Genomic DNA, 14,696 nt, shown 5'->3' on the forward strand with positions numbered 1-14,696 from the left:
TCTGTTTATTTTTGTATTTTGACTTTTTTGAAAAAATAAATGTAGACACTATAACTTTTCAGGGCTTCTAAAATAAGGGAAAAAAAAAAAGTAGAAGTTGGATAGAAATTAATTTATTTACGCTTTTGTTATTTTTCTTTCTAGGCTTCCGTACTAATGTCTCGTATATATCGTTTACATTTGATGCAAGTGTTGACCCCGCCCCCCACCACACACACTGCTTACGTCACCAGCACTTTTACGCTGAACGTCATAGAGTTAAAGTCGTTGATTTTGTGGAAATTACCCCAGAATTGTATTTGGCCCACTGGATCCCCTATTGATATTGTTTAGGGAAAATTCCCAGATTTTTATAACAGAAAAGTATTTGAAACAGAAGAACGGCAACAGCTACAAACACGGTTCACGTCTTGTTTGAACCGGTACGTCACAAGCATCTCGTTGTTTAAGTTCCATTCCAATCGATCCACATGTGGAGCAGAAATTAGTGAAGACTTTGACCCCAAATATTCAGCTGGCCGTGCTTGACTGACGCCGCTATTCGTAAACAAAATGAACCAGATGAGATTTACAGTCGGACGCTATATGATGTCATCATATTTATTTATTATAAATGTACAGATGCTGATTCAGAATGGATGTTTGGACCATGTCCAGTTTGTAGTGCAGACTCCGTCGTTGTGTAGTGGTTAAATATAACAAACTATGCGTTTACGTGTGTATTTATGTACCTTCTCACCTGGTAGAAGCCTGCGGATCCACGCAAAAAACTCGTAACAGAATCGAGTCCACTTGAATGTACGACTTAGTGATGCGTTCAAGATCCAGCGATCCGTCTGAAAAACAGAAGCCGACAATGGTAATTACTCACAGAAATACCAAAACGTTTTTCGCATTTGATGGAAAAGTGGGTAATTGAAAATGTAATCCACAAATATTACACAAGTTCGATTTACTATCATAAATCTCCGTAAATATGTCATCATTGACGTGACGCGACACGAGACACCTACCGTCACTCAGACTGCACATGTACTTACACACAAGGTGAGTTATAACAATGACAAGGTTTGGTTTAAAGTAAAAATCAACCTTTTTTTTTTTTTTTTTTTTCTTTTAAAGAAACATCATGTATAAATAGTTTCCTACAGCTTAAAGTAGCAGATTTAAATGAAAAGACGGAAAGTGTTAAGTATTGACGAGTTCTCCCTTAATAATTCCAATGCCAAATGAATGTTAAAGTTCCATAAATGTTGTCTGTATTACAATAACAGACAAGTAATCTATTATTCCGAATTTTCACAAATTGTAGATTCATAACGGGGAAAAAAATACAGCGAAGTACTAATTAAAACTAACATTTATTTATTGAGCTCATGAAATGACCTGTGTTTATCTTTCTTGTTATGTCAAGTAATGACAAAGATTGTTTTTGTTATTGTCCCAGATGCCAAAAAATAGCCGAAGGTCGGCGTTGGCGTGTTTGGAGAAAACACAACAAGTGGTTATAAGGATGCAGAATTTAACAATGAATGGAATAATCCTCTTTCCAAAATTGAAGATCCAAAAAAAAAAAAACACACACAAACAACAATAATGAATATAATGTGCATTGACAATATTGAAAATGCAGATTTAAGGTCAGAAGATGAAAATTTGATTGGCTGGTTGATTGATGAAACATCAACTGATAAACAACAACATGGGATGTTTATGGAACAACCAGTTGATATTGTGCACGCGTATTAGAGCAGCACGTCGATGACGTTGTGTCTGCAGCACCGGCAGAAGGGAACGAACCTGCACCATGACGGGGAGACGAAACCAATGACGCCAAACGCTTCCCAGTTCTTTTCCCAAACGACGGCGGGAACGTTTCATAGGTGGGGTTTGATGCGCACCGATCTAATAAAAGTGTACAAACTCACCGAAAGTCGGAGAACATTGGCGTTACATTGAGAACACAGTCACTTTGTGACATCATAAACCAACGCTCTTTAAATCCAGCGTATTGCTGCTTGCAGCTATTGTGGTTTTATGTATATTATTGTTGATATCAAAAGCCTAAAATAACGGTTTTGAAATGTGGGGTATGGTATGCTGCATTGCATTAAACACGGAAATCGGTCATTCCGAGCTAAATGTCAAGTTCTACCGGCACTGTCCCGAAAAACAAGGACGCCCGCAGCAAATGTGCGCGTATTGGGCAAGCCCCCAAAACGAATACGTAACAACTTAACACGGAAACTGGGCGGCGCTTTCTCGTAAGAAGCCATTCACAGCGAACCGCGTTCGCCGTCCAAACGGCGCGTCACGTCACATCGCTGTGACGTCGAAATCCGTAACCTCGGCAAACTGGAAACCTCAAATCGCTCGAACGGCCGTTCCTTTGCGCCATTCCCGGTCGGGGGCGGTGTCGGTCGCGGCTTTCGGGCCTCTCGGGAATGCGGCGCCAAACGTTTGACGCTGCGGCCGCGACACATCTCACGACTGTTATTTCAGGCCAACACAACGTGCGCGTCGTTGCTCATCCCGAAGCACCGACACGACGGGTCTGACGTAGAGCGTCTCGGAGGGCGGCGTTCCGGCTACCCGGAAGTGCGGTGAGCCTCACCGGAAGTGCCCTCGCTGGATGTCAAAACACGCCCGCTGCAGGCTGTGGGCAGACACCGACGGCCGCCCGCAGCGCTCGTATCATTGGTTTTTCGGCTCCACACCGACCTCGAGCGGAAGGCGAGATGGACGACGACGTGTTGACAACGCTGAAGATACTGATAATCGGGGAAAGCGGCGTCGGCAAGTCCAGGTGAGGTGACGTTTGGAGGTTGACGCCGTGGCCGTTGTGAGTTAGGTCCAGGAAAAAAAACGTTCGGTGTCTCGGCGCCGACGTCGCGTCTCCTTCGGCCGCGACAGCCACGTCGTGTTTCCTTCGCTGACACGGTCGTCGTGTTAGCCAACCAGCTAACTATAGCTCGCGGGTCCTGGCGGGCGGGCGGGGGGGGGGGCACCTGTGACGTCATCTTCAGTGTGACGCCATCTCTCCGCGTCCCGAGACGGCGGAGTTGGTGACAGACGTCGCACGACTTGTGTAAAGCAGAGATTCTACGTCTATGTTGATTATAGATTTTGCTTATACTCTTCCCTCGTTGTTTTTCTGGTTGAGATTCGTTGGCGTTTTCGGTCACTCTACCAAATATGCATGACGAAGTATCTTGAGATACACCCAGTGGAAGGTCCGCGCCTCTGACATCTTATAAAGGGAATAGCAAATGGGTTGTTCTAGAAGATCTGTCAGAACAAATGAACCCAAATAGCCCATAATATGGGCCATGCCTATATTATGGGCAATGCTATACAATGTCAGAATCTGTTTTTTGGACCAAGTACATCTTTAAATACAAGGAATTCGTTTTTCTTGGTAATAGTAGTCGGTACATTTTAGTGCCGATAGGACAGTCAAAAACAATGCACTATACATACAGAGTATACAAAATGTCAGAATCTCAATCAGTTGTATTCCCCTGGTACATTTAGGTGTACGTACTTGGAATTTCTTCTGGTTAGATTTGGTGTGTTTCTCCACAGACAATTAGCGTTAAACAAAGCTGGAAGCAGTCCGGAAAGAAAATGGAGAATAGAATAGAAGAGAGTGAAATTTAAATATATTGTCAAATATGTACAAATAGCACAAAAACAGAAAACAAAATAGTCATATCAGTCATAATAGTAGTCACACACATATATAGAGCACAGTTGGAGAGCTATTCTGATCCAATGTTGGCGTGTGCTCCTATGTCGTCCATCTGGCAACTTCCCACACACAAAGAAGGTCCATGTTATAACCACAAACCAGACTAGCGTGATGTAAAGAGGAATTTAGTGTCCAGCCAGTCCCTTGTTTACGTCGCTGCCAGGCACAGAAACGAGTCTGGTTTGTTGGTCTCTCTCTAATATCCCCAAGCTGTGGTGTAGACTGCATGAAAGAATGCTGCTAGCCAGCCCGAGCCTTGAACCCATCACATTTCAGACTATGTTATACGAGTCCGCCATGCCTTTAAATAATCACTGTGCAGCCCAAACACCAATGCTTATTTTCACAGCAGCACAGTATGTGTGGATAATGGACAGTATGTGTACAGCATTTCGGAACCGCCTGGTGGAGTGAAAGGCCCCAGGGAAATAAGTACAGTTGATTCAGCTGACCTCGTTTTTTTTGAAAATGTAGTATTAGTAATGCATATATTTCAGGCCATGTACAAACATTTTAAATGAAACATACGAAGAATGTAGACTCAAAAAATCACCTCTGGCCGTCATTCGTGATTGAGACGTCAGAGCCTAGAAACGTTTTGCCATTATTGTCGAATAGACGTTTGTTTGATAAAACACATTTTTGGGTATGATCAAATTCCATCGGTGTTGCAGCAATAATATGGGGCATCACATAAGCAGCCATCTTATTTTATCTAATTTTGCTTCTTGTTCGGCGATCCGCAGAGGCCTTAGAATCATAGAAAAGCTAATCTATCTGGCAGGAAATCTGCAGGTTTCATTTACCAACAAAAAAAAACAAAAAAACATGCCGTAATGATGCAAAAATGCACTCTAATTTGACCGCCTCACAACATAGCTTACTAAATATGCCGACTTCATACAATAAAAAACTCATCGCCCCGGCATCCTGCTCCCGCTCAGTCGGCCCTGTAGGAAAATAAGTGCGTGATGCCAGTTGGTTTGGTCCGGGAGGGAAATGAGTAGGCTAATCCACATCATCAGTGCCGTGATTAAGACCTTTGCACTTGATTAGTCAGAGTGAGCAAGTGAACCCTGTCCTCTCAACGTGTGTGTGTGTGTGTGTGTGTGTGTGTGTGTGTGTGTGTGTGTGTGTGTGTGTGTGTGTGTGTGTGTGTGTGTGTGTGTGTGTGTGTGTGTGTGTGTGTGTGTGTGTGTGTGTGTGCTACAGAACAAGCTAGATCTGGTGCCTCAAGGCAGAACAACCTTTATAAAGCGTCTGAGAGCAGGAAATACAATTTATTTTAGCCTTTATCTGTAATAAAGGTAAAGAAAAAAAAATACCTTAACATTTTTAAGGTATTTTTAACACTACAATATTTCATAAAACGTGATGTCATTCCCTCTCAAAAGAGTCAAAGGCAAAAGTTCTACTCCCCGCTGAGTGTAGGAAGCTTCATAACTAACTCTTAATGTGCTACTCCTTTTTACTCCCAGTCAAACTTTAGATGGATTCTCAGAAGCTTTACACCATTTCTTTGAGTCTGACACTGTTTTCTTTATACACCAATCTCAATCGTATTTACCTTTTTCCCTTTTGTTATTTTCCTTCAAACAGCCTCCTTTTAAGATTCACAGATGACACATTTGATCCAGATCAAGCAGCGACAATAGGTAAGTAACAGAACTGAACTCCCTATGTCAACATTTAGGAGAACTGTGCTGACGGACCATGGGGGGGGGGGGTCTACTTGGAGCAGGCCAAGCTTCAAAATGTAGACGAGTTCCCACATGAAACAACCGTAAGCCACATCGTATTCCCTCCTCTAGTCCGTAGGGTCTGATTTGCTTGAAGTTATTAGCGAAAAACTTTGTACAAAGTGTCTTTTTCACTGGTCAGAATGGCCTCTAAACTTGACATCTATGGTGAGCCTCTTCCCGCACAGCATTTAAAATGGAAATGAAGCGGGTCTGCGCCGTTGTGGGACCTGCGTGACCTTCTGCGTCCCGTAGGGGGTGACTCGTGTCGTCGCACCGGGCTGTCTGGGAACCTGTTCTCTGGCGCTCTCAGTGCGCAGGGTGCTCGTTGCTGGGGGGCCGGGCTGTGGGTGGGGGGGGCGTCTGCCGACCTCTGTTCTGTGGTCCGCATGCCTGACAGTTGGGGGCTGGTCAGGGGCCTGATGGGGGCGCCGAGCTGCCCGGCATGGCGGAGGCGCATGGCGGGTGGCTCTGCGCCCGTGGCTGGTTGCTGTGGGTTGGATGCCTCAACTCATACTCAGTTCATACACCACACAATAGGCCTAGGGTTTGCGGGAAGGGTGGGGTGCGATCTATGTGGGTAGGGATGTGGCAGGCGGCTGGGATGTGGCAGGCGGCTGCGATCTTGCCCGTCACGCTCCTGCCCCGATGGCTTCTTGTCCGTCCTAAAATTTCCGCACACAAATCTGACTCAAACATCACTCCACCAGACCAGGGTCTGGGGAACAGTAGGGGTTCGACTTGCTTGGAGGACTTGCACCCCCACACCCCGCAATTTTAACTGGAATTGCCAACAGCACACATTGAGCACTGGGGGTTTCTGGGGTGGCGGGGCGCTGATGGGTTGGTGTGGTTGGCCGGGGGGCGACCAGGTGGGGGCTAGGGGGGTCTTCTGTGGCTGCAGGGCGGCGTGCTCGGGGCTTTCCTGCGGCCGTGGGGTGTCTATACGGCCGTGGGCTTCAGCGGTGGCTTCGGTGCCTTTTACGCTTCTTGGAGGCTACGATATAATACAGACCTTATCCCTAACGGGAGCAGCGGAAAGGAGAAGAAGAAGATAATCCAGAACCAATTGGGACAAGTCCCGAACACTCACCGGTGCACACTTCACACACACACACACACACACACACACACACACACACACACACACACACACACACACACACACACACACACACACACACACACACACACACACACCACCAGCACCTGCTTTGAACACACCCCAGCACCCTCCTGGTAACAACCTCCCGGGGGGGGATTTGTGGCGGTTCTGTGTAAAAAAACAAAACAAAACAAAAAACAAACAAACAAAACAAAAAAAAACAGTTAAGTTTAGTAACAACAACTTGTTATCCCACAGGTCATCCACAGGACAGAGTTATTGTAGCCGTTCTTGATGATTCAAGAATTTTAAAAAGAGTTGCAGTTTGAGAACTTGAACTCCACTTGCAGACTTATTCTGTCCTGGATGCAGTCGCATACAAATACTCTGTGTTGTTGCCCAGCATGCTGACGACACAGGTAGAAATTGTTTTATATGTATACATATGGTGAAAAGGCCGCCCGATGGGTCTTCCTCACGGAGACGACACACGTTCTACTTGGCGAGCCGCGACCGGACGTCACCGCGTGTTCACACAGCCGCCAAGCTTTTTGATTTACTCGATATTAAATGTGGAGTGTGAAAAAAGTCAAGCCGATCCAGGCTATGAATCTGCTCCGGTGAAATAGTGACCTTGGCAGGACACGGTTTTTGGCAAGAAACAGGGTTCCTCTCAGATCTTGGGGGGGGCGGGAGTCTGTGAATGATATCATTTTATTTTATTTTGATTTTAAACCTTGTCAAAGGTTTGGTTTCAACAACCATGCCTTTGACTTTTTTTTTTTTAAGCTGCTTGGCGGAGCTGTTGCATCCCTTGAGTGGTAATGTTAAATGAAAACATTCAACGCCTTTAGATTAATGGTTGTATTGACACATAGGGAGGAAAAGATGTACACCACCGCCGTTCCCCCTAATGCAGTTTTCGTGCTGAGCTTCGAGCTCACAATGTCGTCTTTGTTGGACCAGTCAAATCCAGGGGAACTTGTATCAGGGCTGTTTAAAAAAAATTATATATTTATTTATTTATTTATATTTTCAAGCACGCAATGTCTTTGTAGAATTTGAATCTCCACTCGTGATAATTTCCAACACGGCTTCACTGTAAAATCAGCCCGGGCTTCTATCGCTGCATTGGCACCTCAGTGCCAGCCAAGAGGCGCCAATGAGTCGGATGTCAGTTGGAATACTGAAAAGTCAATGGAATTTATCATTCTCGTCAATGACCCTCTCTTCGATATGAGATCAAAATGCGACTGTCCGTCCCAAAACATGGTCTTTGGATAGGGAGAGAGAGGCGTCCAGAGAATGGCCCCTTGTTGTCCATACCTCTCCAACAACTCCCAGTGACTGTGTTTGTTGCAGTCAATGACTCCTGGTCGTAGCCTTTCTCTTCCCCTGTACTGGATCTGTGCCGAGACCCATTTCTTTTTTTTTTTTTTTTTTCTATTTTTTTAACCAGATGTAAAAACAGTCCCATCCCGACGTACGTACACGTCCCTGCTAAATCTTTCAGTGCTTGTTAAAAATTAGGGGCCGACGTGTCGTCCAAAAGACTTCACGGTCTGCACACTGAGCGAGAGGCAGCAGAGGTCATCATCCTGTCACAGAGCACGGAGGACGTCGCTGTTATTCTTATGTTAATGCGTCTGCGCTTAAACCGTGAATCATGGCCATCCCCGTCTGCCATGTCGCGCCGGTGGTTTGTTTATTTATTTAAAATTTGATTCACGGAGGCTTGGCGCGCCGCGGCCCCTATTAGCATATGAAACCGCACAGCCCGGACGCAAAATGCGGATTCAATTCGAAGCTATGATTCAAATACGGGACACGGGGTTTGAACGCCAGTGTGGGTCAGTGGAAGTTGAGGGAACATTGTGTGGCATGTATGTTTTGACAATCCATCACAGGTGATTATGGTCTGTCGTCATGACAGCGTATTCTTGGCCACCCTCTCTTCCCCAACCTGTAAGAGTCATCAGGTTTAAAGCCTTATAGGGTGAGGTCATCACGACAGTGGCAGGGTGACCAATTGACCCGTCCCCACTGTCTTCATTTTAATTGAGTTGTTTAACGTTGTCATTTTCTAGGTGTGGACTTTAAAGTGAAGACGCTCAGCGTGGACGGTAACAAAGCAAAGTTAGCAATATGGGTGAGTTTCAGCCTCATTTCGAACCCATGTGTCAGTCAACCGTCCCGTCTGTTGATCATGTCATTTGTGTGAGTCACCACTAGATGAAGCTCAAGTAACGCTCAAGTTATTTTTTATTCTCTTCCTTCAGCCCTGCCTTTTTTTCCTTGCTGTTGCAGGCACTAGTTGTTTGTGTTTTTGTTTTTTTCCTCCCTGACCCGGTTGTGTTTTGCAGGACACGGCGGGCCAGGAGCGCTTCCGCACCCTGACACCCAGCTACTACAGAGGAGCCCAGGGAGTCATCCTGGGTAAGAAAACCACCATATGTGTGTCATTGTGTGTATGTGTGTGAATTTACCCACCCAAAATGCACTAGAATCCGAATCTGACATGGCCCGGTCCCTGACTTGTAAAGAGGATGATGGTTTTTCATCCTGTGTCCCCTACATGCACGTTCCCTATTTCTCTGGAAGTCAGTTTATACCACTCTGCTCAAATCCCCTTTAATGGATGGACACACACACACACACACACACACACACACACACACACACACACCCCAAGTGGAAGCTGTTCCTACTAAAGCAGACATCCTCTACAGCCCACAGAGTGTGACCGCGCACCAGATAGCGGACGACACGAGAGCTCCTGTTAGTGGGCAGTGGTCAAGTAATAAAATAAAAAAACTCAGTTTTCTTTTTTCCTTCTTTTATTTCGTTCACTGCCGGTTGTTATTCGATACTGCAATATTGAGTTCCTCGGGGGGGGGGGTGTTAAAACTAATTCAAGGTGGAGGAAAAAAAAAAGTCCTTTTAATGCAAAAATCTAAGTCAAGTTAAAAAAAAAAATGCATCCAATACATGTCCTTTCAATTCAAACTTGACTTTTTTTTTTTCTTAACTTTTTTTTTAAACTTTTTTCACATTATTTTAGTTCTTTTTCTTTTTTTTTCTTTTACAATCAGCCATCCTCAACTATTATTTAAATTGACAATATTCTTCCGTTTCTGCATTTCAGCGTTGTGTTCCTCTAGCCTTAAGATTAATAATCTCAAGAGTGTGTGTGTGTGTGTGTGTGTGTGTGTGTGTGCGTGTGCGTGTGCGCGCTTGCTGCCACGTACCTCTGAGCTCAGCCCTCTCCTCTTGTCGTACGCAGTGTACGACGTCACGCGGCGCGAGACGTTCGCCAAGCTGGACAACTGGCTGAACGAGCTGGAAACGTACTGTACGAGGAACGACCTCGTCAAGATGCTGGTGGGAAACAAAATAGATAAGGTGCGTCGGGCGAGCTCCGTGGGTTTTTAGACCTTGACTCGTTGATTTGCATTTGTGGCAATCTACATCCAAACATTAAGGGAAAAAAAAAAAAAAAAACACGAAAAAAAAGAACATCTTGTACCAAGAAACAAGTTGACCCACAGTAATGACTTCGCTAACATAGATTTGGTCTCTATTTTTCCTGTCGCAGTACAGTCCCACATGACATAAAATGACGTAAACAGGCTCGTTTGTGGCTCAGTGCAAAGTAGTAGAAGAGCGACAGCGGGTTGTTTAGGGTGAAAATGCCATTGAATACATTTTGATGAAGGTTGTTTTATGTTTCCCTTCTCAACAACCAAGTCGCAGTGCGGCGATAGCGATAATGCCCCGCTTTTTAAGGAGAAAAATATTTCTCGTCAAAGTTTAGATTAACTGCACAAATATCATGCGATTCAGTGTTGTGTGTTGGATGTCTCTCAGAGCTCTGACAGGTTTTACATCATCACTTTATTGTAGGTTTTCGAGCAGGTCTTTATGTAAAATGGTGAAATTCCACAATAACGTTTCCATCTAAATTTAAGGGGGTTTTCAAAACAACGTTAGAAATGTCACCATGAATAGAATGTGAATTAAAGTGCATTTCCCTCAGATTGGTTGACGTAAATGAACTGTTTTCCCAATATATCCTTTTCCAATCTTCAAACCCAATAAATCTCTCCTCTGCAATAGCTACACATGTATTTTAACAAGTTGCCTTTTTTTATGCCACTTATGGCGGACCCTGTTAATATAGACCAATTTTGTTTTCAATCGGGGTAAAGTCTCGACAGGAAAGTGTTGCTCCTTTATTTTAATCACATAAAACTCAGTTCTTGTTGGACTCCTTCCTCCCGTTGCAGAGAAGTTTTAAATACTGCGCTCTGTTTTATCTCCATCCTGATGGCTCTGCTAGAAATGACCTCTCGCGCGCGTGTGTGTGTGTGTGTGTGTGTGTGTGTGTGTGTGTGTGTGTGTGTGTGTGTGTGTGTGTGTGTGTGTGTGTGTGTGTGTGTGTGTGTGTGTGTGTGTGTGTGTGTGTGTGTGTGTGTGTGTGTGTGTGTTAGGAAAACCACGAGCTAGACAGGACCGAAGGGCTGAAGTTTGCGAGAAAACATTCCATGCTTTTTATAGGTAAGTCTGTAGGATTTCCCTCACTCGGAAAACAACAAAAAAAAAAAGAGAGAGAGGCAAAGGAACCTGGCGGGCAGCGACTCGCAGCGGACTACTTTGAAATAACCATCATACCTTGCCGCTCAGAAATGCAGTTTGGACCTTTCCTCGAGCATCTTCTATGAGTTTCGTCGCTTTTTATCCCTGCGTCCAAACAGTTTGGATTTGCCAGGAAAAGAGCTCTCCAGGGCACTCCCGATTAGGACGGCGCAGATTTTTATCCGCCCCGAGTACGCAATCTTTCTTTTTCGGTGAGATTTTCTTTTTTTTTTTCTTTTTTTTTTTTTTTTTTTTTTTTGAAAATTGGAACCGGGGGTAATCGAGCTCCGATCTCTCCAAAACCCTTCTGAGCCGTTTCATAACGTCTGATTCCCGAGCGAGATTTCCCGAGTCGTGCGGCTGCGTCTTTCAGAGAAGGCCCCCCCTGTTTGGGGCGTTTTCACACCCGGGTCATTTTAAGTGGACTGGATGGATCCGACGGAGCCAAAATGTGTGCCATGTGTGAATGCTCCAAACAACCTCGAAGCTTTTTGAGTCGCGAGTCCACTCTTGAGGCGCTGTGAACACAAAGCCCACTCTGGTTTCTGGCCTCCAAGGCTCATCACCAATGCCTGACGTCACAAGTGCTCTCATTGTGTAATATATAATAACCATATACTGTATATTGACCATAATATAAAATCTTTTTACTATCAAATAGCAGAGGGAGGCGCAAACTTTGAGTGGACTGAGTTTGGTTCTTTTAAAGTGGGCTGTCTATGAAAACACATTATTTGGACATTTTCCACCGCCGCACTAACCGTCGTCGTGCTCTCTCTCTCTCTCTCTCTCTCTCTCTCTCTCGCCCACCACCCCTGTCATTCGTGCCTCCCCCCTCCTCTTGTTGTAACCCCCGACCAGAGGCCAGCGCAAAGACCCGCGACGGCGTGCAGTGCGCCTTCGAGGAGCTGGTGGAGAAGATCATCCAGACGCCCGGCCTGTGGCAGAGCGAGAGCCACGGCCGGGGCGTCCAGCTCTCGGACGAGGACGCTGGGGGAGGGAGCTGCGGCGGCTACTGCTCCCTGGTCTAGACACGCACGCACACACACACACACACACACACACACGCACACGCACGCACACGCAAGCATGTGTTCATTCATAAAGATGTGAATACCGCATACAATGCCATCTGTGGACACACGTTGTAGACACCATGGGAACACGCACATTAAAGAATCTCCCAGCGTCCCCCCGTGTGTGTCGTCCCTCCTCAGACATTAAAGGCTCAGACTGTCGCTCCTTTTTCCTGAGAGCTGTAAGAGTTCCACCTCGTACGCTCGCCAGCTGTGCTCATACAGACTCTGCTTTTTGCACAACGTGGGATATCAAGGCTGTGCTAAAACTCTGCCAAGGTTCAGCCCTCCTGCTTTTGGCATGAGCCTTTTTTTTTTTTTTTTTTTCATTCTTAAAAAAAATAAAATAAATTGGGAGGGAAAGGGAGCTTCTCTTTCAACTTTCCAAGGTTTGAGATTTTTTTTTTTTTTTTTTTTTTTTTCGTTCCAACGCAAGACTATGGTCAAAAAAATGGGAGTTTGTTATGTTAATGCTCTGCAGTGTAACTACCGTACAATGTTCCTTGGTTCATATCCGGGCTTACCTCATTTGTCACGACCGGGCGAGGGAACTATTTTTGACCAAAAGTCTTCATCGTTGCAAAGCATGTGCGCTTTCTACGGTGCATCTTCCCCCTTCGCACGCAGGCTTGTGCCAACTCGACGGGCCTTCCTCCGGGGTTCTCCCCAGAGTTTGCCCTCATCTCCCTCCGTCCTGCATGCTCACGCCTTGCCCACCCGCGCTCCCTCACCCGCCACATGTCCCTCCCCCTCTATGTCTGTGGTTCACTCATTTGCCTCCGTTGCTCGGAACAAAACAAGAGTTCCCACGTCGGAAGGAGAGTTGACAACCGCTCGACTTGAACTGTGACGTGCTGTTTGAAGGCTAAACTAATCGAAATAAAACAAAACACGATTGTGCTTGAAGAAAGAGGAGACTACGTAAATTGCACACCTTGTTCTTCAACTAGTTGCTTTAATGGGGGGCTGCCCTCAAATTGATATCAATAATATTGCTAACGTATACTATATTGTCTTATTTTTTTTAAATATATCTATATATAAATACATGGAGCCCTCCGAACTGGTCTGAGACAAAGGGAAAAGTGTTTAATATTATTCATGATAGTGAGTCATCGGGGTGTTTCCATCGCAGTTTTTTGGGGGGGAAAAAAATAAGAGACATAAATGCCCTGTGCACCGCTAATGGATTTAGCAGCGTCCATCGTTACAGAGGCAGATACAAATGTGCTGTACCCCTCACCCACGGCTGTGTTGGGAGTGTTTGAGTTCTGCAGTGTGTTTGGAAATTCCAGGAAATGTCGTTTTTTTTTCGAGAGCCTCGCCTCACTTGGTGATGACACCAGTTGCCTTGTCCTTCTGGTTAAAAATAGACACTTTTTTTCTTTGTTTTTTGTTTTCATAATCATATGGAAATAAATGATTGCTGTTTGTGTCATGCTGCCATGTTTGTTTCTTCTTTCAATTATTTACAGAGAAGTATAAAACTCTTAACACTAAGGTTTACGTATAAGAAACCCTGCGACCATGTTTAGATTTTTATGTTGTCTACCCAAAGTAGATATATACTTCAGTAATCGCCTTGTATGTATTTCTTCTGACCTTGTTTATAATTCATATGCGAAAGCTTGTGAATGCTTTGTAAATTAATACGTATTTGAGGGAATTTCTGACAATTGTTTTAACTGTCAAGCTGAACATATTCAACTATAAACTGCCCAATGTATTAAATTGAATAAAGTGCTTTTTCAAAAGGTTTACTTTTTATGTTAATTCCTATTCCAAACTGTGTTGAGGACACCTTGACGGTTGTAACCCAGAGAGCCAAAGCCAAAAAAATAACTAATGGAGGGCCTTGCAGCCTCATTCAGTTCATTTCACAACCAACAGCTCTGCTGCCGTGGTTACCATATTGGAAATGTTGCTGCTAGGTGAGGGGTTTTTCACTCCGCCACCCTCGCATTCCTCGGCCTTCAGAGGAGCCGTGTGTTCAAACAGTGTCCGAGGAATCCTCAGACCCCCAGACCTGTGAGCAATCTAAATCATCCTCCTGGCAGCTTTCTCAGGAAACGGCACCGCGGCCGTAACTCTCTCTGCCGAGCGCTTTAACCAGAATGCGCATAATTCCTGCGTGATTATGAAAGGGGCCGAGCTGGCCGAGAGCTCGCAGGCGCTTAAAACCTAGTTGCGTATCGTATCCCTCATCCCCTGCCACGGCCTGGGCAGTTGTCTGGAAATATGTCTCAGTCAAACACCATCGGAGTCACTGGGAGTATTGATGCCTTCACTGCTGTCCAACAATGCGCTGCTGCCATTTCCTCAGGTCCACACTGAAAAACATCAGCTTTTCAAAAGCCCCATTTGAACCAAACAGCTTATATGCTTTTTTT

At 45.1% G+C, this 14,696-nt stretch overlaps 1 protein-coding gene across 1 annotated transcript; it reads left to right on the forward strand.

Moving 5' to 3' along the window:
• The first annotated feature begins 2,626 nt into the window (after positions 1-2,626).
• Positions 2,627-14,062, forward strand: LOC307244710 (ras-related protein Rab-18). The gene is made up of 7 exons (XM_080019985.1): positions 2,627-2,806; positions 5,351-5,406; positions 8,683-8,744; positions 8,959-9,031; positions 9,879-9,997; positions 11,086-11,152; positions 12,092-14,062. Exons 1-7 carry the CDS (start codon positions 2,739-2,741, stop codon positions 12,259-12,261), a joined length of 615 nt encoding a protein of 204 aa, XP_079876111.1. The 5' UTR covers positions 2,627-2,738; the 3' UTR covers positions 12,262-14,062.
• Positions 14,063-14,696: the final 634 nt, after the last annotated feature.

Source organism: Zeus faber, assembly GCF_960531495.2.
Source record: "Zeus faber genome assembly, chromosome: 19".
Taxonomy (NCBI): Eukaryota; Metazoa; Chordata; class Actinopteri; order Zeiformes; family Zeidae; genus Zeus; species Zeus faber.